Below are 26,946 nucleotides of genomic sequence, written 5' to 3' on the forward strand. Positions count from 1 at the left end.
TTTTACTTAGTTTAGACTCTTGGCAGTGCTGCTGTGAAGAAACACGTCCACACTCCAATTAAAGGGACCAAATCAGATTTGTAGTTCATATGTGACTCATATCTGATTTTTTTTCCTGAGTGTAAACTGCACAAGTTATATTGAATCTGATATTTTCATATCAGATTTTGGCCACTTTCATTGTGATACTAAATCAGAGACAAATCTGATCTTTTGGAATTCGACCACACCAAACAAAAAACATCAGATCTGAGCTAAAGATCAGAATTGAGCATTAAGGCCTGCAGTGTGAACATAACTGAGGAATTCCAGAACGCACACGGTACTCATAATGATAACCAGTGCTTAGATTGGTCCAGTTGACTACCAGTATGCAATACCAGCATGACTTTATTTTGTCTCTGAGCCTTGTCAATTAAGGTTAAATCATTCCCTTTTTGAGGACTGTGGTAAAACACTCTGATTACAAGTAACATACAGCCTATGTTTCCTAACACATACAACAAGAGCCAAGGTTCATTAGAGGAGACCTGCCGTTAACTGTCGCATCTGGTGTGAGTATTCAGTCCAAGGCTACTTGATTGAGTGCTGCACTGGTAGTAGCAGGGCAGATGTCAGGAAGGAGGCCGTTAGCAGTTAGGTGAGTCTCTTCGCCACCAGCTTACATACTATCAGTTCCCTCTGTCGGGATCACTGACAGGGACGATGACTGAGTCTTACCCGAGATGGAGAGCTGGTCCAGCACCTCCTATACAGGGGGTATAAACGGGAAATCTAACAGCGTACAGTTAGTACAGTGTTTATGTATGATTAATGATAGCATCAAATAAATGCATTGCAGTGGCGCAGTGTGTACTTCCTGTTGTGTGCCGTAACATTCATCTCTGTATACAAACCCAGGTGAACTCAACAGACACTGTGTTAACGGAAAACCAGAGTATAAAATGTCCACCTCTCCTATACGGTCCAGTACTAGAACAAACGCATGCCATGGCTACAGGCTTGTTTTTATTTTATTTTTAAAAATGTTGGTTCTGGTTTCAAAAAGGAGAGAGGTGGAAATGTAAAGAAGTTAGGTAAATATCAGATGATCTAACTCTACTTTGTTTCAGTGAAATAGAATTAACAAAAAGAAAAACAAAGATTTACAAATGACAGTTTTATGAGAATGTGCAAAAATGTAAAATGTGCAAAAAAATCTTTTTTTTCTTGTCTTTGACAAGAAAAAAATATCAGTATTCTGCTTACACCTGTTTGAATAAATCAGATATATTAGGGAAAAAAACAGGGCCTCAAAGTCCATCTGTCTTCCATACTGTTTATCCCCATTGGAGGTCAGCTGTCATTTGGCGAGAGGCAGGATACACCCTGGACTGGTTGGCAGTCAATCCCAGGGTTGGCTCACATTCACACCTACAGCCAATTTAGAATCATCAGTTAATCTAATGGTGGGAGGAAGCCGTAGTACACAGAGAGAACCCATTCATACACAGGGAGAACATGCAACTCTGCAAGCGAAGGCCCTGGGAAGCGAACCAGGAACCTTCTTGCTGTGAGGCAACAGTGCTAACCCCTGTGCCAATGTGCAGCCCCTCATAATAATCTTTTAAAAAATTTTGACAGCCATTGGTTTTTGCTTCTGAATAGCATTTGTATGCAAATCTTTAAAATGGTGAAAAGTACACCTTTTTCACTTTCTAAACTATCACTCTCCCTAAACAGTTAGTTAGTGTAACTTCAGTCAAACCTGAAGTAAACAGGTGGAAATAATGCATTTGTTTTAAAAATGATAAACTATGAATAAATCTTCCCTTTTGTCTCCATCAGACTTATTGAAGGAATCTCAAAGCGGGAAAAGAAAGCTACCCCACGTCTGTTCTGTGATATCTGCGACTGCTTTGACCTCCACGACACCGAGGACTGTCCCACGCAGGCCCAGAGCCCTGACTCTGTTCCTCACACCACCTATCATGGAAAACCATCAGACGAGAGGCCCTACTGCGACATCTGCGAGGCCTTCGGACACGCCACCGAGTCCTGTAACGACGATCAGACCTTCTAGTAGCTCCAAAAACTCTTTACCTTCCTTTTTCTTCTTCCCCTTAAACACAGCTTACCTTTTACTCTCCCCACACCCTTGACAGATTTTACCATATTGTATTTTTATACTGTATTTATGCATATCACTGGTAGCCGCTGTCCTGATCTGATCCTTTACTCTGAAGCTCTTTTCTCTAAAGATAAACTGTTCTGAATGCTTGTCCAAATATGCTGCTTTGGTGCAATATTGATGTTTTTAACGAAAAGAATCATCCTCACACTCTTCATTTGTAATGTGTTGTTTTGCATTTGAGTTAAGCACCAGTAAGGGATGTTTCACAGACATTGATTTTTTGGGCTTTATTTGTTATTGGGCAAAAAAAGAGGATGCAACAGAATCAAGCACAGATGAAAATGAAGGGAAATTAAGCACCTGTAAGAAGTAACATTCCTGTTTTCATGAGTACATTCCTCCTTGGTCTGCAGACCAATCAGAGAGTGGCACTGCCATGCCAAGCTTTTAACTGATACTGTATGTTAATGGATGATTTTTAGTCTTTCTTCTACATCACTCTGGCTTGAGTACTAAGGCCACTATCTGGAAAATTTTAAAGATGTTGATCCTTTTATCTTTGAAATATAACAACTTTGAAAACTGAAATCCATAGAGACATTACGTTACTTGAGAAATATTGACATTTTCCTCCAGATTAATGACCCCCCAAAAAACTTTTTTCAGTCAGTTGTTGTACTTTTTCTCTTGTAGTGGCCTAAGTACTCTTTCATGAATTGCCTGGATGCCAACCTTTGGAAGACTAATGATCATTTGTAATGGAGGCATGAATGGTAACATTCACAGTCACTAGCTGTGTTTTTTTTTCCAGAGTATCTCATCTTTTTTTCATCTGAAGTTAGAGTTTATTCATTAGTGTACAGTGTACAGCTTAAAAGTGAACCCCAGTTTTTCCTACATCTTGCTGCTTAAGACCCTGACTTAGACGACAGTAGCTATAATTTAATTTAAAGGGACACTCCATAAATTTAACACACAGTGGTCAGTTTTACTTGTTGATTCAATACAGATAGATGATAGATCTCTACCCCAGCTCAGGCCCAGTATACCTCTTGCCCCTACCACAGCCCTATCTCTGTTTTGCGGGCTCACATCTAGGAATTGGGTTTCCTGATTCTTGTTTGAAGTCAGGGGTAGGTGAAATGCTCGAGGCCCTTCAAATAGAGGGAAATCTCGTTTAAAATCACTTATAGTAGGAATTGTTAGTTAATGTTGTCATGTCTGTTTACCGACCACTACTGAGGATGATCAAGAACTTGAAGGGTTGTTTCATTTCATAGGGGGAAATTTCACCACTTCCTTTGTTGCTGTGTAACAAAGGTCACTCAAAAATGAGGAGAAGGGTCTCGCTGCAGTCCTTACATTTCTGATGGTCATTCTCACAGACTGTTCATCTGAGAAGCTGTTTGCCGGTACAATGTATTTCCAGTTTTATTCATAAATAAATTCTTCCAGCTACATGGAAGAAATAACCATATTTCAAACACAAAAGACTGAGCAACATTTCATAAATAAAACAGAGTGAAAGTTCAGAGGTCTAATCTGGGCTTAGACCCATTTAAGAAGTAGTAACACGAATGTTGGCTCGCTTTAGCTTAGTTAGCTATAGCTAAAGCTAACACGAGCTATATTATTAATGTTACTAAGTTAGCCAATATAGCTACGTTAGCTTCTGTAACATGAGCTTTGGCAAAAATAGCTTGAGCTGATGTAGCTAAGTAGATAATGTACCTGCGTAGCTGCTTTGTGAGCCTATCTTAGCTCTGTTTGCTATTTAGGTACATTACCTATAGCTAAGTAAGCTTTAGCAACGTGAGCTTTGGTTAACATTGCTAACGAGAATTTATCTACGCAGCCAACAGAGATTGTAGCTTATGTAGCTGCCTTGTGAGCTTAGCTTTAGCTACACAGGCTACATAGCTAACGGAGCTATGTGAGCTACCCTTGTTTGAGTGTTTCAAGGAGTATGAGTTTGTTTTTCCTGTAAGCAGACTGCTTACCCAGCTTTATTAAATGTTTTGTTATTAGGTTTTGGTAAAGTTTTTCACTTTAGCGTCTCATATGAACGGTCTGTGAGAGTGGCCATCAGAGATTAATCATCTGCAGCCAGACTTCCTTGATAATGAGGGGTAGGGGCAGAGGTCAGTAATGAAACTGAGTCCTCCAGTTGTACAAAAGTGACACCAAAAATATGCTCTACCACAGGCAGTGAAATTTTGCACAGGTGATGTCACTACTTTTTTAATCTGATGCATACACCACTGCAGGTAAAGCTAAACATCTGACACATTTAATTACTGAACATAAAACAGCAAATTAAGACAGAACTTTAAAGTGAGGAAACATGTTTTTAAAACCCATGTCCTTTTTGTGAACATGGGGGAGGCAGAGCTTATGAAAGCAGTCAGACAGTAGGGGGAGCTCCAAGTATTTTGGCTTCACTTTGAGGGCATTGTAGTGTCATCGCTCTTTTTACATGCTTTTACCAATTTACTCACCTTTTTTGATGAAGTGGTTTAGCAACATTATTGGTTATGCTCAAAAAGAAAATGTCCCACGGTCTGTTTATTGTTTGTTCTACCTTGAGGCTACATGTTGAAAATCCTATGTGTTCAGGTTTCATCTTCATTGAGCACTTTAAGGACTTTCAACTTCATACTTGCTTGAGGTTCAGGTAGTTACTGCATTTTGCATGAAAATGTGTATGTTTGATTTTAGAAAAAACTCTGGACTGAAAGCTTGTTTTGTCAGCTACTGTCCCTATCCTCAACATTTTTACTTTTTTTGCATTCAGGCTCAGATCTTCAAAGAATGCCACTGAAAGTAGCTGAGGGTTGGTTGTTTTTAAGTATGAAGTTGTTCTGTTTTGTTATTTATTGTCTAATCTTTCTCTAACCAGTGATGTTCCTACAGAGAAATAAGCTAGCACTGATTAAAGGTGTATGGTCTGTACTAAGACTACTGTAGTATAGGTTGGCTTTTAAATACATCTGCCTCACGTTGCAGTAACCAGATGAAACTGTAGAAGTCTTTACTAATTTAGTTCTGCACTGTCCACTTTAAAGATTCAGAAGAAATGTAAGACGCTTTAACGTTATGTTAAAAAAAGATTTTATGTTAAAAAAGTTGGTACGTAATTTCTGTATACACACTGCCCTCCTTTAAAGCACATATTTAACATGTTGGGAAGTTTGTTTGCTTTGTAGTGAAAAACAAGACAACTGATGCAACATGTATGTGCTAAGCTAATTACAAATCTGCAGCAGGTTAGCTTAGCTTTGAAAATCTCTTTTAACAGGGGACTGCAGCTGACCTGGCCCTGTTACAATTTAACCTAGTATATTTTGAGTTAGCCTGGAAATAAATTTGATTTGACATTTTTAACATTCAAATTTGGCATCTTTTGTTTTTAGTGGACTAGCTTTTTTTCACTTGATAAACATTTGTTGACAGTTTTGCACATAAAAATGAGTTTCAAGTTAAAACAAGAACTGCAAATTGACTCAAGTGACATCATTTGAGTCCATTTGTTTTGTATCCATGTCAAAATATTATGATAGCATACATTTTTAAACTAGCTGCTCTATTCTGGTTGAGGCTAACAGCTCCAGTCTTTACTAGCTCCTACCACTGTAATGCTAACAACCTTCAAATGCAGTGTTAGCTATAGAGATGCATTGTGGGTAGTTGAGGCACCATGTTTTGTCCAAACATGGCTAGCTATCCCTCCTAACTAGGCGAAGATAGGCTAATAGCCTGCTAGCATCAGTTAGCATGAGAGTGGTTTCAGTTGTCTGATTGGTAGTACGAAGCAAACAAACAAATTTTCTCACAAGTTCGACAATTCCTTAAATCTAACCCTACATAGCGACATGTATTGGACTTATTAAGCACAAATATCAGTTCATATTGAATCTGCCAGTTTAACAGTGTATATATAATACATGACATAACTATTAACATTAGTCCTTGTAAATACTAATCAGAGGCTTCCTTCTGATAAATGTGTACACAGTGCCATGAAAACTAAAGATAGCTTTTATGTGTACATTTTATTTTTCTGCCCTGTGGATAAAATTCACATTGTATAAGAAGGTTTCCAGGGATAAAAAAGACACTTTGTATAGACTTTAAAAAACATTGTGTACTTTATAAGTGATGCATCTAATTATTAGTGTAATGTTTTATATGGCACCATCTAGACGTGGTTTTGAGACCAATTTTACAAATGTTGACGTGGTGTAAAAGTCACTGTTTTCTATGTACTGTATACTCCTGAACAGTCAAATAGAAATACATAAAAGAAAAGCATGTTTGTTTTTTGTGTTGTTTTTCCAATATTGCCAAAACTTCTTACCTTACAGCCGATACTTCTACTGCTTTTCAGACACCAATTGGTACTAGTGGTCTCTTAATCAAATGAAATTTGGATCACCTGAGTGCAGTGAATGCGTCTCAAGTGATTGTAGTATAAAGACATGTATGGAAGGTCCAGTCACTGGTTAATCAGTATTCCTGGCTACCATGACACCATGAAGGCAAAAGAACACTCCAAGCAACTCAGAGAATAGGTTATGAAAAAATATAAATTGGGATGGATACAAAAAAATCCCAAGGTGCTGAACATCCCCTGGAGTTCAGTTAAATCCGTCATCAGGAAATGGAAGGAGTAGGCACATGTGTAAATCTGCCTACATCAAGCCGTCCTAACAAAGTGAGCGTGCAAGAAGGAGACTAGTGAGAGAGTCCACCAAGACACCTATGACTACTCTGAAAGTGTTACAAGCTTTAGCAGCTGAGATGAGAGAGACTCTGCATACAACAACTGTTGACTGGGTTTTCACCAGTCAAAGCTTTATCAGAGAAGAGAAAGCCACTGTTGAAGACAGCTCAGATTGAATCAGGACTAGAGTTTGCCAAAAGACGTGGGAGACTTCATGGTCCAGTGGAAGAAATTTCATTGGTCTGATGAGACCAAGGTGGTCTTTTCGGCCATCAGCTATGTTTGGTGGACACAGAACACTGCACATCACCATAAACACACCGTAAAGCATGGTGTTAGCAGCATCATGTTGTGGGGATGCTTCTCAGCTGCCAGCCCTTGGAAGCTTGTAAAGGTAGAGGGTAAAATGTATGAGGCAAAATATGAGAAAATCTTGATCTTATTCAGTCTAGAGGAGAACTAAAGCTTGGAAGAAGATTCATTTTCCAGCAAGACAGTGACCCAAAGCATACAGTGAAAGCTACAAAGAAACGGTTTTTAGACAACAAGGTGACTGTTGTGGAGTGGCTGAGTGAAAGCCCAGACCTCAATTCGATAGATTTTTTTTGGGCTGGACTTGATCGGCTATAAGTCTTTCTGTACTTTAAGAAAATTGTCTGGGGGATCACACTTAAATATTCAGATCATATAGTCTCCCTTTCATTTGAAATCCAAGTGGGAAGTATTTATGTAAGACATAAGGTTGTATGTGGAAAAAAGATACTTCAGTTCTCCCACTGAAAAACTACACTTTGGTTAATGCACAAAAATCAAAAACACTTAACACCCACACCAAACTGTTTTGTGAATTTTATTAAGAAAACAAAACCATTGGACATGATAAAAACCAAGCACTACTGATGGAATAAATAAGTCAAACCAAACCATAAATCTGTACAAGATCTAAAGTGAAACAAAAATGGTCCCAAGAAAAAAAAAAAACATCATACAAGAATTTATATCTCACAGCTCTTTTTTTTAAACACACAGTTATGAGCAAACTATAAGCAATCGGCTCAATCAGGTGAAAGCTACAACATAAGTGAGATCTGTTTTTTTAAAACTGAGTGTACATAATGCTGTTTATAACTGTTAATGTCATTACAATAGCATTTTAAGTTCCAGCGCTGCTGGACTGGGAATGAGGTATATGCTAATCCATCCTCTAAACTGAGACAATTCATTTTTGATTTCTTTTCTCTCCATCCATGTGATGCTGATTTGCTGAAATCTGATCAAGTAGTTCTGATCAAGTTCTTCTGCAGCTCTGGTATGAAGTCATTGGTTTGTCAATTGATTCCAATCCAAATTCATGAGAAAATGTCAAGAAGTGAAAGAAAATCTGAGACGTTGTAGAGGTTTCAAGGTCTGAATCTGTAGGAAAAAGTTCAAGTAAATTGCCCAAATCTGCACATAAACCCAGACCTTTGATGCCACACGTGTATCTGTGTGTGTGTATGTGTATGCGAGTGTGGATTCAGCCAACAGACAGCACCAAGAGGGAGGATTAGAACCAACATCTGAGCTAAAAAGACTGGACCCTTCTGCGTCAAAGCTGCAGGAACATGTCGGTCAGAGATAAGTAGTAATACACAGAACACGAAGAGAGATGAGAGGTGATTGATGATGAGCGATCAAGGGAAAACCAGTTCCACTTACTGGTCTGTTTCGACTTTAAAGGGGGAAAACAACAATAAAGTGCCAACCCAAGTAGACGTGGACCGGAGGACCTGGAGTTCAGGTTAGAGAGGATTGTAGACGTTAAAACTGCCGGAAGATGCGACTAAGACACTTCCAGCTAGTGTTCAAATTCCAGTTTGTAAATGCTTTTAAAGGAATAGTTCAACATTTTAGGGAAATATTTGCTTTTTTGATCAGAGTTGAAAATTTCATGCCACTTTAATGTGAGATTAGCTTGGCAAAGTCTTAAGCAAGAGGAAAACTGCCTAGCTCTGTTTGGTCCAGTTGGATGGTTGGTCTACTTAAAATCTACCAACCAGCAATTTTTCTAGTAAGCTTCTATGTCACCCATACAACACAGCATGCCATTTTTATACTTGCTTTGTGAAAATTATGAAATAATATAAAAATTTAAGTCTGAAATCAACAGTAGTAGTTTTACAGGGACTATATTTTAAGATAGATTATTAAACAAATGAGCAACATGTTAATAAATTGGCAGTTTCTGTCCATCAGAACCTCTGACACTTCACTGATCTGTACAAAAAAAGGAAAAATGAAACCAACAAGTACTAGTTTTAGGTGCCTGATTATTTCTTTGCTTTGGGCTGTGAGTTCCTGGGACAAAAACATTAAAACCAAAAGCTTTTGTGTTGTTTAGTGGGTTCAAAGCCCATTTCAGATTGGAGGCGTGAAGCGGCTTGATTTTCAGTTTGTTTGCATGTATACAAGCAAGGGCTTTCAGGCTGCCCGCATGTGCGCATGTGTGCGTCTTGCACACCTGATACATCTGAAACAAAAAGGTTATGATAAATGGAGAGCCGTATTTACGTTGTTGTAGCACATATGCATGTTTACAATCTGTTTCTTGATGGCCCAGATGAAAGCCACAAGCTTAAATGCCTTGAGTTAGCTCATGCAGGACAAGGTAGTCATATGCCCAGCCATGATCAGCTGACGGCCAGCTGATCCCAATCACCTCCTAGTTCCCACAGCCAATCACAGCTCTTTCTCTAAACACAGCTGTGTATTTAAATATGACGTACTTCTCATTAATCCTTGGTTGCATTAATGCTGATGCAACATGCTGCTGCTGGCAAAGTTTAACCTCCTCCACCCCAGCCTCCTCATTTATAGCATAAAGCTTGTCGCACCCTCATATTCAGATTCATGCCATTTTATTTTGCAGTAAAATGGTTAAAGTGTTCCTGACTGAAATGAAGCTGTCTCTGAACTTCTAGTATTAGTGAAGCTTTCTTTGCCGGTAGAATATGTCACAGGAAAGATAAACACAGTATGAGTGCACTTCTGGATTTTTAAAGTAAAAGCATTTTTTTGAAAAAAAAAACACCCTCTGTTTGTACAGAATACTTTCATTTTGAATCGCTCCCAACACACTTCCACTATACACTAAATCGAGTCACTTATAGGGGTATTTATTGAGGTAAACTTAATCACGCAGCCAGTCTGAAACGGGCTTTAGAAGCACTGTGTGTGATTTCTTCCTCAGCTTCAGACAAAAATTGTCCAGCTAATTTTCCCTGTTTCTAGTCTTTATGCTAAGGGGCTACAAGAGTGGCATTTTACTCATCAATCATGAAAGTATTCCCCAAAATGTTGATCTGCTCCTTCAAATACAAACAAATAAACTGTAGTTGAATATAAATATTGGATAATGCTAATTAGTGACAATGATAAGGCAAAAAAAAAACAAATAAAACATGGCACCAGAATTGTGATTCAAAACCTGTTTGACCTAAATATATTCGTAGCAACTCAAGGCACACCATCAGGACCTAAGCTACCTATGTTTTGCTTCACTACTTATCCAAAGAGTTCATTATCTTGACCAGTACCGTCTTCTTCTACAAACCACAAGCTAGCTCACTTTAATAAACATGTGAATGGAGAACTTTCCATGGATAGAGAAAAAAGACTTTCACTACAGCAGCAAATCTATCTGTGATCGATTGTGACATACCATAACAGTGCATTGACCCTCCTGAGAAAAAAACCCTAAACATTTCCTAAACAAATATAGAACATTAGTCTAACAGGAGGCGAATCAGGAGGATTGAAGTGACGTGGTCTTAGGGCGGAGGTTCTCCCTCGCAGCTGCTGATCTGAGACCAGGTTAGCCTCTAAGCTAGCAGTATTCAAAAACGCTCTCAGAGCAGCGCCCGGGACCAACCTCGTCCTAAATTCAGATCCCCAGTGTTAACTCTTTTAGTCACAGGTGCAGGTCAGTGTTTGTGGTCTGGCCTGGTGGTGGCTGGAGCTCGGCTGACAGCGCCGCCCCCCTGGTCGCAGAGGGGGACTGCAGCCCCGGGTTCAGAGCTTCTCTTGGCATTAGTGAAGAAGTTGTGGAGAACTGGAAGGAAGCACGGAGGGGGACCAGTGAATAGAGGTAATATCCATTCTCCCTCTGTGGCAGAGGAGTGTTAGGAGGGGAGGGAGGGGGAGGAAGAGAGACGTCCATTCTCCCTTTGGTATAGTTTGGGTAGAGGGGGAGGTGGAAGGGATAAGAGGGGTGGGAAGAGAGCTGGTGTGTCCATTAGCCCTAAAGTATCTAGAGTTAATGGAGGGAGGTACAGAGGGAGGGAGAGAGGAGAGGGGAAGGAGACAAACATTTAACTCTCCTCAAAGTCCGGAGGTGAAGACTCCAGTTTGCTTTTCTTACTGGGCGGGGCCTCGTCTTCTAGATCCTGTGAAAAAAGAAAATAACATGAATTATCTGAGAAATTACACAGACTAAGACTCACAAGTTTACTTATATTTATTGCTGTAATATTAATTAAAGGCATGAACACAGTAGCAGCCATAAATGGGATTTCATTGTTAAAAATTTGTGAAAAAACAGGTTAAAATCAGGCAAAATATGGCTAACTTATTCATGTTAGCAATGAAAGCAGAACAGAAATGGTTTTTAACAGCATTTCTCCACATTCATTTTGTAGCAATGGGTCAACATTGGTTGAGATAATAATTAATACAAGGCTCAGAGACTACATAAAGGTAATAGCGTTTGAAAAACCAAAGAAAAAGCCTGCAGATGCAGGTCCTTAGGCTGTGAAGGTCTTGCTCATATAGTATTGTTTTACATACTTTATCACTAGGCTGAGGGGTACTATATGCTTTGCATCAAACATCTATTTTGGGCATTCAGTTACCAAGTTTACTGCACTTTTTACGTGCATCCACACAATGCATTAAAACATCTTCAGAGCCTTATTCAAATAACAGCCTATAGTATGTACAGCCTCATGTACATATCCCTACATGCTGTGTGCAGCATGTAGGGATATATACATGCATGCTGTGTGCAGTGAAGCTGCTAGCAATATAAATGAATGCAGGGGCATCAGGCACAAGCTAAGAGCCTAGCTGTGCCTCTTTAGCAGCTTTTCTCCCTAATTTTGTCATAAATGTGCTTTTAAACCTCCGAGCCCTCAGCTGTTTTCAACCATTTTTTGTCTTGCCTGGACTTATTGTCTTTAAAAGCTTGAAAAAAACAACATTGTGGTGCAAAATCAATCTCTAAAAAATTTTTTAGGACAACCTGAGCTTTAAGAACGCGTGTGCGTCAGCAGTGTGACTTAAGTTTTTAAAAGTTATGGGACTATATAGACAAAGGAAATAACTAAACAGAAATTTAAACTTTTGGTGACCAAAAAGGGAAAAACAGGGATTCTGTGAAAAAAGACGTCTTCAAAATCTTCACATAGGCTATTTACAAAAAAGCCCTTGTGCTTCTTTGTATTTCCTCTGTTTGTGCCATAACCTAAAGCAGTTCCTGTCTGGAGCGACATAGACAGCCATATCACAGAGCCACATAAAAGGATTTCAAGGCCCCACCAAAGGCTCTGAGGACCACATCACAGGCCCTAGGGGACAACATCACAGGCTCTGCGGGTCACATCACAGGCTCTAAGGGCTACATCACCAACTCTGAGGGTCACATCACAGGCTCTAAGGGCTACATCACCAACTCTGAGGGCCACATCACAGGCTCAGAGGGTCAAATCACAGGGTCTGAGGGCCCTGTGATCACAGTTCCTGAGGGCCACATCAGAGGCTGTGAGGGCCGCATCACAGGCTCAGAGGGTTACACCACAGACTCTCTGTCTCTCTTGCTCTCCATTGCGCTTTATTCAGGCTGTTTTAAAACGATCTGCATGTTTAGACCTGTGCAATTTGACATAGCATGATGCAGCCATGGAACAGCTCACCATTGGTTCACAGCCTGTTACAAAGCATGCTGGGAAGGCAGTCTAGCTCTTAGAATTCAAACCAGCTCAAAAATGGATTTAAAAAATGGATAAATTGACATTGAATGTCGCATCTCCTGGTGTGGATTGAAGCTTTAAAGTCCGTAAAAAGTCAACTGAGGTCCAGAATCACTAGAAAAGCTCCAGTAAGGGCTGCAATCTCATGGATCGCACCACTGGAACAGCGCAATGGCTGTCTTCAAGAGGAAAAAAATCAGAAGCTACAATTTATGGTGAAAAAGTTATTTAACTTTAAATAACTGTATACGACACGGTCTGTCTGGATGGGTGATATTCATGTTGCATCTGCACAACCTACATCTAAATGAAGACATCTCAGACCACATCTGTGTGTAGTCTGAACTACTGTATATCATTTCATTTTCACTATGCATGTGTCCACACATGGCATTAAGGATTACCACTAGGTATTAGAATGCCCAGAACATTTTAAGCTGTTATTGACATGTGTCAACAGAGTCAGAGGGTGCTTATGGCTTCCTTACTGAAAATGAAATGAAACTGCACAAAAAGTTCTGTTTTTCTCAAGAGATAAACTGTAAAATAAACTTTACATTTATTTCGAAAAAAGAGCACACTGTGACAGATGTGCTCCAAGGACAGAAGCTCCCTGAAGTCAGTATTTTTGTTGTTCAAGGTCTTGTTGTATCTATGTGGCTATAAATATTCCCTCCACATTCACTGAATGCCCCAGGGCTACACACATTATGGTTGTAGAAGCAGCAGTGACAGAGAAAGTGGAATAAAAATCCAGTATTTATTTTCCTTTTAGGTTTGGTTTTATTTGTACTGGTTTTCAGATAAATCTAGAGATTTCTGTCTCAAACTGATGCTAAGGGGGAAAGAAACTCTGTCCGAAACCCTGCACCTCTTTCCAGACTCATATCCTGGTTACTGTGGCTGCTTTCTACATGTTATGTTTCTTCTGCACATTTTTGTAAATAGACATTTCACACATATATCTGGAGGTAATATGTCAAAACCTGGACACATAAAACAAAGGGTATCTATTTAGTTACATTTATTAAACATATTTTTATGTTCACCTTTTTCTAGATTCATCTAAATCAGGTGTGAGTGTTTCTATGCTGTGCTTCATGTGTTCTTTGTTTGTGAAATACTTGTTTTTTTACTTTATGAAAAAGATAGCATATACAAAAGAGATCAGAGAGAAAATGTTAAGTGCATTTTAAAGACAGACTGATGGACATGTTAGTACCTGAGTGGCTTTACTGTCTGAGGAGTCCTTCTCTCCTGAGGACAGACTGTCTCTCTTGGCACTTTGTGCTCTCTCTGAGGTCTCTGATGATGGGGTGATCTTACCTGAGGAGAAAAAAAGTGATAAAATCAACTTCAGAACCAGAACTCATTTTTTTCAGCTGGCAGCAACTATAGAGGTCAACAGTACTCATTACAAGGGATGCATTGTGATGTCAGAAGGCATTTTCTGGCTCTCTGATGACACCATGTGGTTATGTAAAGTAACTGCACCGTGGCATTGAGTTCAAAGTGACAAACAGGAATGTTGAAACAGGTTTGACTCCAGTGAGTTCAAATAACATGGAAAAGAGACTAACACATGTTGATGTTCACAACTCAAGTGTGTGAGTCTTCTTTATTGGCACTTTGGACTCTCCTGGCGGGGCCTGTGCTGTATAAAAGCACTTTAGGGTGTCAATTTGAGTGCAGTACCTCTGCATCTAACATAGATTTTATTACATTTTTCTTTTAGTGATAGTTACATATTAATGTTTTTATATTCAAGCTCTAGTTTTAATTATTGAAGCGAATGCAAATGAAATTTAATCAAGTGTGCAGTTATGTTATATATTTCTGTATGACAAAGTAGGGATCCATGATCATGCCACTGGGATATATCATCCCCTATTTTTTTTTACATAATAGCATGAATACAAAGCAGTTGCAATGACTTCGTGTGGAGAGTGATTTTTAAGCTTCCTTTCTGTTTTTGTTTGATGTCAATAGGCCACATGAAACAGGAAATATGATCACTTGAATTTGATACAAAAATTGATGGGTTTCCCCTGGAATTGGGCTTCTTTTTACAAACCGCCGCGGGTAGATTTTTTTCGGCCACGGGTTGAGCACAGCCAGGGCCGTCGCTAGGTCTCAAAGACGGGGGGGGCTTAGCCCCGAGGGTTGCACGTAATGCTTGGCATGTAGCGCACACCATTTTTTTTCTCCCAACCTTAAAATGCTTAATTTATTTTTTTATTATTAGTTGTAGGGCATTTATCAGGACCTATAATCAGGCTCACTCTCTTTTCCTCAGACTGTCCTTTCCTGAGCCTTGAGGAGGTCTTCCTTTTTTTCTAACAACAGCCTGAGTGAGTTTATGAGTTGGTATTTAAAGGTCTATATGCTGGAGTGAATTCATGGAAAAGATGCTGCAAAACAGATCAATTAATGCATTGAGTAAAATATAAATGTTGTATTTAATATCTAAAATCAGATAGTTTAATAACTCCTCTCTTTTTACTTCAGGCTGTTCATGATTTCCAAATAAAACTAGTTTATTTCTGCCTGTCACTGATATTTCTCTCTGTGTCTGAAGACAGTCTATAGCAGTGGTACTCAACCTTATTGTACCCTAGAGCCATATTGTCTTAAAATACTTTAGCAAGAGCCACCTTCCAAAACCAGGGATGTAAGAACATCCATTGATCAGCTGATCCATAGTTGAAATAAAATGAAATGTTGAATTGTTGGATTATTGTGTAATCAAATTGGATGCAATAGGCCACATAAAAATCTTTATAATGTTAGAGGAAATTATAATGAGCATTTTTTTTATTTATGCAGGTTCCACCTGTTCAATGACATGTTAAAATATTAGTCTGAGCTCTGAGATGTTTTTCAAAGAGCTAATGAATTATGGTTGGCTATCTGGGTATTTATCTCTCACACTGGGACATTTACTGTGGTTCTGTGTCTCTGTTTAACTTGAAAAAGATGTTTTCTATTTTTTCCACTCATTATTGATGCTTTTGGCTAAAGGGGGAGGGGCCTCATGTTGGTATTTGCCCTGGGTTGACTAAAACCAGCCCTGCCTTTCACCTGCAGCTCTCTTAGACACATCATTCCACCCCGCCTCATTCTGGAGCTTTGGTTTCCTGTTTCTGCTCTTTTATCAGCAGTGCATTAAAGATCAAGTAAAAAACCCACGTTTAGACAAGTTTCCCCAGATATTACATTATCTCAACATGTGATCTGTGTGTGGGTCATTGATGACTAATGACGCGTATCACAATGGTTATCATAAAATATGAGTGTGGGAGAGCATGGGCAGGAAGAGACAACAGAAACTTGTTAAAACGAGGGCAGAAGAAGCTTCAGTTTGAACACCAAACAGCGCACCTCAATGGATGAGCTTACTGAAGAGACACACCACCACTTCCTCTGCTCTCCTACGCACATTCCTCCATTGCACGCACCCGATGATAATAAGACACAGATTAAAAGGAAATAAAAGTTTTCATTTAGACTAGGGACTAAAGAGCCACAGGCCACTGGAGAGCCATGGGCTGAGTATCTCTGCTCTATACAATAAGCAAGAAGTAACTTGATGTGTGGTGCATTCCTTCATTAATTCTGTCACTGTTTTTACTGTAATTATTATTAGGGGGGCTGAGGAACATTTTAGGGGGGCTTAAGCCCCCCAAAAATGACCTAACAACACACAGCCATTTTTGATGTCTTGTGTATGTGTATTAAACAAGCAATATATGTGGTGTGGCAGAGGTTTAACTGGCTTATGTTGAATTTCAGCGTTGGGCTGGTTTTAGGCTAGCTTCTAATCGGCCACTGGGCTAGATTTGTCACCAAGACCTGGCAACCCTGTGGTGGACCATACTGTACAAGACTGGCACTGGTATTTTTTTTATTTCAGCATTTTGTAATTTATTTTTAAAATGACAACATTTTGTTTTAAATTTGGTTTTAGGGTTGTAGAATTTTACACTTTTCATGACACATTTTGGAACACTACAATCTGCTTTATTTTTTTAAATAAAGGGTCGTGTTTCAACATAACAAGTACCAACTTCCTGAGACTAAAAACAAAATTTGAACTGGTGGGGATTTTAAGATATTATAAAACAATAAAGCTGGCTTGGTGAACAGTGTTTCTGTAAGTTATTTATAAATTCCTCAGGGTGCTGTTTTCAAACATTTTAATACACTCTGGTGAGATTCATGGCTCTACTAGTGTTTTTTGACTTAAAAACACTTACTGTTTCATGGTGAACAAACAAAACTTTGCCATGGGTAGGGCTGGGCAATTAATTGCAAATTAGATGAAATTGCAAATTAGATGAAATCGCAAGATAGCCTGCTGCAATTTGGAAATCGCAGAAGTTGCAATATTTCTTTAACTTGATATGTGTCAAAATACCAGTTTAATAAATCAGTTTTTTGCAGCGGCAGAGATTTTATGGACATTTTGCAAACATTTAAGTGTCAATTTTTTTTTAATGGTTTACAAAAATCCTCCTTTATGTGTTTTATGTACATTTTTTCTTAATCAAAATGAGTGACATAAAAATGATAATGCCCTTAAACAAAGCAAATGACATTAAATTTGCAATACAAGCAAAAATAGTTAGCTCATTTTATCAAAAACGTATGAAGCCTAGCGTTACTTCAGGAAAGTCATATCCCAGCTGCGATCAGCGGGTAGCCAGCCTCACCTCCTCCACTCCAGCCGCCTCCTTTATAGCTTAAAGCTTGTTGCACCCCCATATTTAGATTCCTGCTACTGTGGATTAATTACTTTGGAAATAATTTAATTGTTTTCAATACACATGGTCTTATTTATTGAATTATTTATTGCTTTAATTTGTCAAAAAATACATGCGAATTACCCAAGAATAATCGCATATTAAATTCCAATATTTGGGGGGGAAAAAAAATCGCAATTAGAATATTTTTGCAAATCGTTCAGTCCTAGCCACGACTATTCTGACTTTATTTTTCCTCAGTATTCTGACTTTTTCACAGAATTCCGACCTTCAACTCACAATTTTTACATGTTTTCTTGGAACTCTAAGTTTAAAGTCATAATTCTGGCTTTAAAGTTAGAATTCTGAAGAAACACATCAGAATAATGAGATAAAAGTAAGAATTAAATCTCAGAATTCCAATTTTTTTCTCAGAATTGGAAAAAAATGCACCTGAAAAAAATCAGTGGCACTATTCCTCTTCTGTAGAACTGAAATAAGCAACATGAGCAGTTATAAGTATTTCATAATCATCTTTTATCACTTACTCAAAGGATTAATCAAAGGAATAACACGCAGATTAATTCGCTAATTTTAGTCGAGAGTCCACATTAAGGCTGAATTATACACTTGATTTATAACATTTCCTTGAAAAAGAGATGATACTTGAGCATTACATTTCTCACAGTATTTTACATGGAGATGTGCTCTCTCTGTTTTAAATGCCAGTGTGTTTGTCTGACCATAGCCACATCAGCGTTATGTAAATGTTGGTCAGACTGCCATCCAGAGCTTATTCAGACCCACATATTAAACTGCTGTCACAGTTACATATAGAGGTCAGTGTCTGAGGGGGCTCTTCAAAGACTGAGAGAAAAGTAAAACAGGGTTGACGGTTAAAGTCCTGAGGGAGACAGCGAGGCCACAGCTGTTTGTCCTCCAGTAAACTGTGTGTACTTAACTAATGGGGAAGAAGTCATTTTGATTTTCAGAGTGATGATGCTAGTCCTGATGCTTTGAGACAGAGAGCGATCAGAGGGGTAAAACAAAAACAACAGCAAGCGCCCATCATCCATCCAGACACCTGCTAGCTGTTTATCTAGCTACATTTAAAACACCAATCGCTTAAAAGAACTCAATACTGATGTGTTTGAGTGTTTGTGTGTGTCTGACCCCTCTTGCTGTCCGGGCTCTGGTCACTCTTGGCCTCGCTGCTCTCGCGGTGAGACGTGTTGGTGGGCTCGGGGGCGGGGCTCGTGCTACAACTGTTTTCCTGTTTCACTGGAGACGAGTCAGCGATGGAGCTCTGGTTGCTGTTGTCATCTGGGAAAGGAGAAGATGAGTCACTTTGGTTAGACATAATGAAAGAATCAGACAAGACACAAAAGAAAATACATTTGGCATCATTATAACCAAACCCACTGGTACAAAGTATTAATAAAAAAGTATTTACAGGATCTGCAGGGAATCTGAAGAGCCCAATTCAACACTTTAATGTCTTATAAATATGTAAACAAGTATTTTATAAAGTCAGAAATGTCACCCTCAATTATTTATTTATCTTTGCCCACATTGATATTCCTGTTCAAAAAGAATACAAACCTATCCTGCTTAATGCTAAGGCAGTAGGACTCAATGAAGTCTGTCACTGGTTCCCTGGGAAAATTCCAGTGCAGTTTGCCTTTTTTAGTGTTAACTTAAATTGACAAAATTAAACTGTGTATTATCATCAGTTTTTCAGTACCACCAACTAAACAATTAGATTGTCCACCAGGATTTTCCTGTATTTTTCTGTGTTCATTTAACTCCATACCTTTTAAAAGCTTTCCAGGCCCAGCTGCCAAGAAGCATGCCCGCCGCATGATGCTACCACCACTTCACAGTGGGAATGGGCTGTCTGTGGTGATGTGTTTGGCGTCCGCTAAAGACAGCGTCTTGTCTGATGGCTAAACAGCACCACTTCGGTGCCATATTCCTTCCATTTTTTGATGATGGATTTAACTGAACTCCAGGGGATGTTCAGTGCTTTGGAATTTTTTTATTGATCCCCTGACTTACACTTTTCAATAACCTTCCTCTGAGTTGCTTGGAGTGTTCTTTTGTCTCCATGGTTTAACCATGAATACTGATTAACCAGTGACCGGACCTTCCAGACACAGGTGTCCTTATGCTGCAATCACTTGACTAGATCTCTGTTGAGTTAGGTTTAGTCACATTAAATTGGGTGAATATTCATGCAGTGATATATATTTTTCTTTTTTTATAAAATCAATAATAGGATAAACCATCCAAAGGGGTGAATACTTTTTGTAGGCATGGTATTTAAATGCATTGAAAGAAACTCTCCTTCTCAATAACATTTCAAACATGCACTCCTAAGTGTTTCTTGAAAATTTCCAGAACTATTTCACCCTGATATTGCAGGATGCTATGACAAATAAAAAAACACTTAGTATGAGGAAAACATTTCCAGAAAAAAGAAATGTTGATGGAATATTTGAATATTTGTAATTGTTTAAAGGACCGACAGGCAGTTTACTTTTATACAGATGAGTTGAAAGAAAAAAAAAATGCTTTGGTTGAATAACGCTTCTCTGGCTTCCATTAAGAAAGAAAAAACGATTCCCCAAAAGACAAAAAATCTGTTTTCAACAAACCCCACCACTCGTAGTGTGGATGAAGATGTTTCCAGGTAGAACTCTGCTGATGATTTTTTGCTTGCTATTTGAACAGATGTCTTTTAAATGTGTCGCTTAAGTAAACTGCCAAGAAAGCATAATTCCCTAACTGCCTGGTAGTAGGTTTTTGATGATTTAAATCTACAAGTCGGAATAAATGGGTTCAAGTAGAAAGTGTCACACAAGTTTTTTGTAGTCTTTTTGACTGTAAGAACATTTACAAACAGGACTTCAAGTTTTTAATCACCCACCATGCATGTCCATCATCCCCGGAGAGGAGCTGTTCTCTGGAGTCGTCAACTCTGAGCCGTATTTCTCATCTTTGCCCTTCTTCTTATTCTTATTTTTCTACAAAGACAGAAAACACAAAGCATTAAGGCTCAATTTGGAACCAATCAACAAAACAACAACAATTTAAACAGTGGGAGATCATAAAGTATCTTGGTGCATTATAAAACAATACTTTGCCCTTGAATAACTGGCGGAAAATTCTGGACTCACATCATCTGATTTAGGCTCTGTCACTGGCACCCACTTGTAGATACGAAGGGACGTGTCTCCTACAGTCACCCATTTCTTCTCCCTGTGTAGGAGCAAAAAAAACTGACTCAAATTCTCCAAGGCACCATGCATTCATTTACTTATAAATTAAGACAGTGTGGCATGATGTTAGAGATAAACTACACGTAGCTCCCCGTCATAAAACACAGCAATCATTTTCTATTTTAAACTGAATATGACACAGAAACAAAGGAGCCTAATTACGTTTCTATGACTTCATATCACTACAAGTACAATGAAAAAATGTTTTTGTCTGCATCTTCAATGATGTAAAAGACAAAGTTACCATATTTAATAGGATATGTGCAAGCTTTCCCTACAGAAATCTGTTTTTTAATTCAAAGTATTTTAAATAAAAAGGTTGCAAACCCTTGTCTGAAACCTTTTAATCTCTAAAACCACAATACTACAGCAGATAAAACACAATCAAGTACGTTTCCCTGGACTAAAGGAAGTCTGGAGATTTTTAAGGATATTTGGGAATTGCTTGAGCATTGGTGACGATGGAAATACTGTAAATCACTTCTCACAATTAATGTTTTTAAAGGTATTACTGACTTCTGGAGACAGAGGCTAATTAGACAAGATCACGCAGGTAAAAACAACAAAAATTCTGTGATGTTTAGTTTAAAAATCAGCACTATAATTGTATTCTATCACTGCAAGTTGTATTTTTTATGAATTTATTTGCTGAGAATATTTATCCAATCTATAGGATATAAGGAAGTAGCAAAAACTATCAGTCATGATTTACTGAGGGCTATATTGACTAATTCAAATGCTTTGTTCTGTCCAACAGCAGTCTTAACCTGCCAAGACTAATGAAATGCCACAAATGCACACATTATGAGTCAGAACAAGCCCATTTGATACATTTGTAAAATCTAAATGTCGACTTATCAATTCAATTTATAACCTTTTCTAAAAAAAATGTTTTACCAGTCTACCTGTTAATTAACCAAAAAAACGGAGAAACCTAAACAATCCATGCACAGTAAAGGTTACAGTCCAGTACTGAAATGTTGTCAAAGTAAAAGGACATAATTCTCATTTGTAAACTAAAATCAATCTTAATTTATAATGGAATAATGTTATTTACTATTATCATGGAAGACGTGAGAGGACCCTGTTTTTATGAACTGATGGATTCTATTACCCAAATTTAAATATTTTAGGTACAACAGAAATACAAAATATAATTCTCTTATATGTGCAAGTATAAAATGAAAAACTTTGGCTTTTTTTTCAAGAGTATAGGCCTAGCCTATAATCCTATGTATGCACTGAGTGTTTTAAAACACTTTCACTTTGGAATAAAAATAAAAATAAAAATAAAAGGGGTTACATTCACAATTAGAAAAAAAAATTATGAAATAATTCTTTATAATTGATTCAAGTTTTCAGTTTGGGAACATTCTGGCGAGCTCTTGTACTGCTAGGTTTGTTTTGTAATTAACTTATGCGCTCTGAAATTTGAAGTATTATACAGTGGCCTGTAAGTGAAATACAAAATTACAAAGTCTGAAAAACATTAGAATAAAATTTACATTGACGAAATTATTTTCACATTTTATAAAACAATATATATGAGCCAAACACTTATACAAACAATGACACAAATCTCGGTTTAAAATTTTCTTTACAAAATAGCTATCTAATACAAAATCACAAAGTCTGAAATACATTTAACAAAAAAAAAACCCATTATCATTTCATTAAAAAAATGAAAAAAAAAAAACAACATATAAATTTTGAAATATATATTTTACAAACACATTTAAAAGATATTTTTACAAGAGCTGAAACAAATTTACAAGTTGTGGAACACTTTTACAACTACTGGAAATCACCCAAAGTACCAAGTTTTCTAAAAGTATTTCAGACTTTGTATTGTATTGGGCTTTGTTTATTTGTGTAACGCTTTGTAAAAGTATTTCTGACTTTGTATTGTATCAGACTTTACAAATTTGTTTCAAGCTTTGTAAAAGTGTTTAAGATTTTGTATTTTATTGGGTGTTGTCGATTTATCTCAAGTCTTTGTAAAGTTTTCCAGACATTGTAATTTTAAAGTGAATTTGTAAATTTGTATCAAGTTTTGTAAAAGTCTTTCAGACTTTTTTACTTTGTATCAAACTTTTGTAATTTATTTTTTGTAAAATGTAAATGTTGCTTTCTCATTTGTAAGTACTTTGCTAAGTTTTATGAAATGTTAAATTGTTTTAGGTTATGTAAATTCGTTCCAAGTTTTGTCAAAGTGTTTCAGACCTTATCATTACTTTTCTTGCTTTTTGTGAATTTGCTTTGTAAAATTTTAATTTGTTTTTTAATCTATCGATTTTTTTGCTAATGCAAATTTGTTTAAGAAATGTAAAATGTTTTGGTTAATGTAAATTTGTTATGAGCTTTAAAAGTGTTTCAGACTCTGTAATTTTGCATTGCACTTTAGGCCACCGTAATAATATTACCTAAAATGTTAGAAAATCAAAAGTTGTATGCTCTACGTAGACTTAGCCTGTAACTTTCTGCCTCCGGGAAACTATAAAGTCACGTTTTCAAGAGAAAAAAATACCCTACAATGGATGTTACATTTAAGTTTCAATAGATACTATATATAAAATTCGACTCGACAGTTTCCCCGTCTAACTCTAATTATAATAACGTTATTGTTAAAACTTCTTTCTGTAAACTGATTTGACCTGGGGACGTTTGATTAAACCACCTGATAAAATATTTCACATAGCTAAAATAAAGCCACCGGGCGGGGTTACACGCTAACATTACATAGCGACATGTTCTCGCAGAAAATAAATGTATGTTTGTTTAGTTAAATGTGGATAAAACGGTTCTTTTTCTGTGTTAAACGATAAAGACTGAGTCACTACGTGTTCAGCCATGCACTACTGTAGCCTACTTCCCTCTCCCAACCCCCACCGTGCCTTCTTCTCTATCAGACCTAAAGGGCGACTCAAAGCGCTTAATTTAAAACTCCACACGGACTAAACTACTCCGACTCAAGAGCGCCGTCGTCAAATTGTTCCCGAGTCAAGAGTTATCGGACGTTTCGGCGTAAAAACCGCCGCCTGCGCTACACGCTCAACAGCAGGCAGCAATGGCTTCATGTGACTGCATCGAAATGGCTTCTGGTTCAACCCTTGCCGTTAAAATCAGCGAGAGAAAGGAAAAAACCACCGGGTACATGTTGTATGTTTGATTCACCGGCTTATTGCGCCGCTCTACGCGCCGCGCTGCACCTGAGCAGCGAGTACATCTGCCGTGGATCCCGTTCACAAATTGTCCTTTTTTCTTTCAATTTCATCCCTCACTCCGTCTCGCTCCTTCCCTCTCCTCCCCCAACAAGCAAGCCTTTCTCGTGTTAGATAACGAAGCCAGCTTTTTTCCTCTTCTTTTTCTTACCATTTTCGTACTTTCTCAATAGCGGCCATAACCCTCTTGATGTCATCTTTCGCCCTGCTCCGGGTCTCAGCTCGGACCGACCTGCCCGACATTGCCGCGGTGGGTATAATATTTTTAAAGCTCGCCGGCAGTTCAGACACAATGCAAACAGTAGAGCGCACAGAGGAGCCGACTGCGCATGCGCGGACTGGTGTAGCATGTAGGGAGAGGAGAGGGGAGCGTGGCTGCAGCTGCACTGTGAGGAGAGATGTGTTTCCCTGCTGTGTGTGGAGGAGAACAAAGAGGCTGCAAACAGCATGGATCTCCTCGGTACTGGAGGAACTATTCTGTAGTCTTTTCTGTATTTAAAATACCTATACCACAAAGTAAAAATACTTCATTAAAATGTTAAAAACACAAAAACCTGACTATGTAGGCTAAGGAACCATCTAAAAGTAATTGTAGTGTCAACTCAAACACTGTGTCCAACATAATCTGAGGAGGGGCACCTTTACAATATTTTAGAACTAATATAACAAGTAAATTTACTGCGTTATTAGTAAAAGTCTGATATAGCAAATGTAATTGAAGTGCAGTAATAAACTGTGCTTCAAAACAAAAGAAGTACTTTTACACTTATTAGTCGAGTCAGACAAGTATACAGAGTTGTTAGGCTGCTTAAGTTAAAACACTTAATTTATGAATTTATCTATGAATTTAATAAAAATTAAGTCAGTTGGTTCCTTAACTCATACTTATACCTATACTTTATATTTGCTAACAATTTTTTTGTTGTTTTCTTGAGATCTTGATTTACCATCCCAAGGTAACAGCACTGATTTAGCCATATAATGAGTTGATTTCCTGTGATCCTAAACAAATAAGTAAAATTAACATGTTACTAAGTTTTACAGGGCTCATAAAAACAACAACAAAACAAAACAATCTTAATTTAGTAACTATCAATGTAGGGTAAATACCCCCCAGGGATACATGCACCCTTATAGTGATCACCAACAGCCCCAGGGCCTCATCAGGCCACCCATAGCTTACCATTAGGCCCTCAGGAATTTATTTAATTCAGAAAAAGGTATTTAGGGTACTTTTTCTTTAAATCCCTATAGCTATTAAAGCAACCCCAAGAGACTGGTGTACTCTGAGAGGGTGGGGGATAATTGCCAATCCTAAAACATTAAATAAAGCCAGGAAAAAAGTCAATTTACGGGAAGAAGAGCTTGTCCTCCTTGAAAACTTTCTGATGCTGCAAGCATAGCTTACTGTATGTAGCTTCGTCAGCTACATACCTAACCAAGCTCACAAAACAGCTACATAAGCTATATATCTACGTTATTTCGCTAGCTAAGTTAGCTTCAACTACGCTTGCTAAATCTCATATTACTGAAGCTAACTTAGCTATAGAGACTGGAGCTACATAGCTAACAAAGCTCACAAAGCAGCTACTTAAGCTATATATCTACGTTATTTCACTAGCTAAGTTAGCATCAACTACGCTTGCTAAATCTCATATTGCTGAAGCTAACTTAGCTATAGAGACTGGAGCTACATAGCTAACAAAGCTCACAAAGCAGCTACTTAAGCTATATATCTACGTTATTTCACTAGCTAAGTTAGCTTCAACTACGCTTGCTAAATCTCAAATTGCTGAAGCTAACTTAGCTATAGAGACTGGAGCTACATAGCTAACAAAGCTCACAAAGCAGCTACTTAAGCTATATATCTACGTTATTTCACTAGCTAAGTTAGCATCAACTACGCTTGCTAAATCTCATATTGCTGAAGCTAACTTAGCTATAGAGACTGGAGCTACATAGCTAACAAAGCTCACAAAGCAGCTACTTAAGCTATATATCTACGTTATTTCACTAGCTAAGTTAGCTTCAACTACGCTTGCTAAATCTCATATTGCTGAAGCTAACTTAGCTATAGAGACTGGAGCTACATAGCTAACAATGCTCACAAAGCAGCTACATAAGCTATATATCTACGTTATTTCACTAGCTAAGTTAGCTTCAACTATGCTTGCTAAATCTCATATTGCTGAAGCTAACTTAGCTATAGAGACTGGAGCTACATAGCTAACAAAGCTCACAAAGCAGCTACATAAGCTATATATCTACGTTATTTCACTAGCTAAGTTAGCTTCAACTATGCTTGCTAAATTTTATATTGCTGAAGCTAACTTAGCTATAGAGACTGGAGCTACATAGCTAACAAAGCTCACAAAGCAGCTACATAAGCTATGTATTTACGTTATTCACAAGGCTAAGTTTGCTTAAAAGACCCTTTGCCAAAGCTCATATTGCTGAAGCTAACTTAGCTATAGAGACTGGAGCTACATAGCTAACATGGCTTACTTAGCACAAAGCAGCTATGTAAGCTACATATCTGCATTATCTTCATAGCTAAGTTAGCTTTAACGCCATTTGCTAAAGCTTATGTTTGCCACATATGTGCGTTATCTGCGTAGCTAAGTAAGCTTTTATAAAATATGCTAAAGCTCATGCTGCTAAGCTAACTTAGGTATAGATAACAGAGCTAAACTGTATACATATCTATACATAGCTCACAAAGCAGCTATGTTAGCTACATATCTACATTATCTTCGTAGCTTAGTTAGCTCTAATGTTTTCTTCGTAAGCTCATGTTGCTATTGCTAACTTGGGTATAGATAACACAGCTAACAAAGCAGCTACGTTAGCCACATATGTAT

At 37.9% G+C, this 26,946-nt stretch overlaps 2 protein-coding genes across 3 annotated transcripts in view; one reads left to right on the forward strand and one right to left on the reverse strand.

The window, feature by feature from the left end:
* clip1b (CAP-GLY domain containing linker protein 1b) overlaps window positions 1–6,424 on the forward strand; it is a 65,638-nt gene extending 59,214 nt beyond the window's left edge. For both annotated transcript variants that reach the window (XM_041810564.1, XM_041810565.1), the window contains one exon: window positions 1,828–6,424. In XM_041810564.1, the coding sequence (XP_041666498.1) occupies window positions 1,828–2,062 (235 nt within the window). In that variant the 3' untranslated portion in view covers window positions 2,063–6,424. The remainder of the gene's footprint in view (window positions 1–1,827) is intronic.
* A 3,551-nt stretch (window positions 6,425–9,975) lies between these two features.
* On the reverse strand, window positions 9,976–24,394 carry bcl7a (BAF chromatin remodeling complex subunit BCL7A). The gene is made up of 6 exons (XM_041810185.1): window positions 24,237–24,394; window positions 20,763–20,844; window positions 20,513–20,609; window positions 18,757–18,906; window positions 14,064–14,167; window positions 9,976–11,260 (listed from the first exon to the last, which is right to left on the reverse strand). The coding sequence occupies exons 1-6, from the start codon at window positions 24,326–24,328 to the stop codon at window positions 11,186–11,188; spliced, it is 600 nt and encodes a 199-aa protein (XP_041666119.1). The 5' UTR covers window positions 24,329–24,394; the 3' UTR covers window positions 9,976–11,185.
* Between the last annotated feature and the right edge of the window lie 2,552 nt (window positions 24,395–26,946).

The sequence above is a fragment of the Cheilinus undulatus genome, linkage group 17 (genome assembly GCF_018320785.1).
Source record: "Cheilinus undulatus linkage group 17, ASM1832078v1, whole genome shotgun sequence".
NCBI classification, from domain to species: domain Eukaryota; kingdom Metazoa; phylum Chordata; class Actinopteri; order Labriformes; family Labridae; genus Cheilinus; species Cheilinus undulatus.